Genomic DNA, 1,111 nt, shown 5'->3' with positions numbered 1-1,111 from the left:
AAGTCTTAGAGAAAGATGAGTCATTTATTCCTTCATTTATTTGTCATTTATTTATTGAGTGACAACTATATGTCTGGCCCTGTTCAAAGGAGCAAGATCATACCAGTCAGCAGAACATCACACTTTCCTGCTCTTAGAGCCTTAGAGTCTAGTGGCACAGACAGACAATACATAGGATAAATTGCGAAAATGGATTGTATTTTAGAGTGATAACTGCTAAGAAAAATGTAAAGCAAGAAAGATAAGAAATATCAAGGTGAGGGTGTTGAGATATACGTATATCCACAGGAAAGGCAATATTAGAAAGGTGACGTTTAGGGCATGACCTGAAGGAAGTAACAGTGCAAGTCATACAGATATCTGGAGGAAAAGTAGTGCAGGCTGGGGGAACAGCAAGTGCAAATGCCCTGGGGTAGAAATGCATTCACTGTGTTCAAGGATCAGCAAGGGGGACAGGGTAGCTGAAGCAGAGTGTATGAGGCAAAAGGTAGAAAGATATGAGGTGAGATTAATTAGGAGGGACCAGATCATGCGGGACCTTGTGGATAATTGTTTTTTATCCAGAGTGATGTGGGAACCCACTGGAGGGTTTTGCACAGAGGGGTCAAATGATGAGCTGGCTAAAATTTTTAGCAGGTTATTTCTGGCAGTTTCAAGAGTAGAGGAAAGAAGGAGACCAGTTATAGTAACTCGGGCTATTATTTCCCATTCTTCCTACTTCTATGGGTTATAAGCATACCCCTTTTAAAAATGCGACACCTGAAGTTCAGATCTAAAGTAACTCTTGAGTTTATAGTGTTGGAGCTGCAAATAAAGCCAAGTTGTTTGATGCCAAGACTCTCTACCCTATACCACTCTCTTTCCATATTGGCCTTTTTCAGTCTCAGTCACAGTGAAAGTTCCAAACGTACGTGGTCTGTGGATATACTCAATTGCGTATCATAGCATCAAAACCTGTACAAAGAAATTAAAAATCATTTATTAATCTGTACTGTTTCCTTACATTAGGACCGCTTGGTTTTACATGGATTAAACATTATTGTACATATGATAAGGGAAGTAAAACATTCACAATGAGTGTTTCAGAAATGAAATCCAGTGGGAAAATGGT

At 39.3% G+C, this 1,111-nt stretch overlaps 1 protein-coding gene across 1 annotated transcript in view; it reads left to right on the top strand.

Moving 5' to 3' along the window:
* Positions 1 to 1,111, top strand: part of ARHGAP42 (Rho GTPase activating protein 42) — a gene marked incomplete at its 5' end in the record, with an annotated part of 199,365 nt that overhangs the window by 153,069 nt on the left and 45,185 nt on the right. The window contains 1 exon segment of the mRNA XM_019632832.1: positions 1,009 to 1,109. Coding sequence (XP_019488377.1) covers positions 1,009 to 1,109 — 101 coding nt within the window.

Source organism: Hipposideros armiger, unplaced genomic scaffold (assembly GCF_001890085.2).
Source record: "Hipposideros armiger isolate ML-2016 unplaced genomic scaffold, ASM189008v1 scaffold_1184, whole genome shotgun sequence".
In the NCBI taxonomy this organism is placed as follows: domain Eukaryota; kingdom Metazoa; phylum Chordata; class Mammalia; order Chiroptera; family Hipposideridae; genus Hipposideros; species Hipposideros armiger.
Note: the sequence above shows the minus strand (reverse complement) of the source record. Positions and strands in the feature narration are given on the sequence as shown.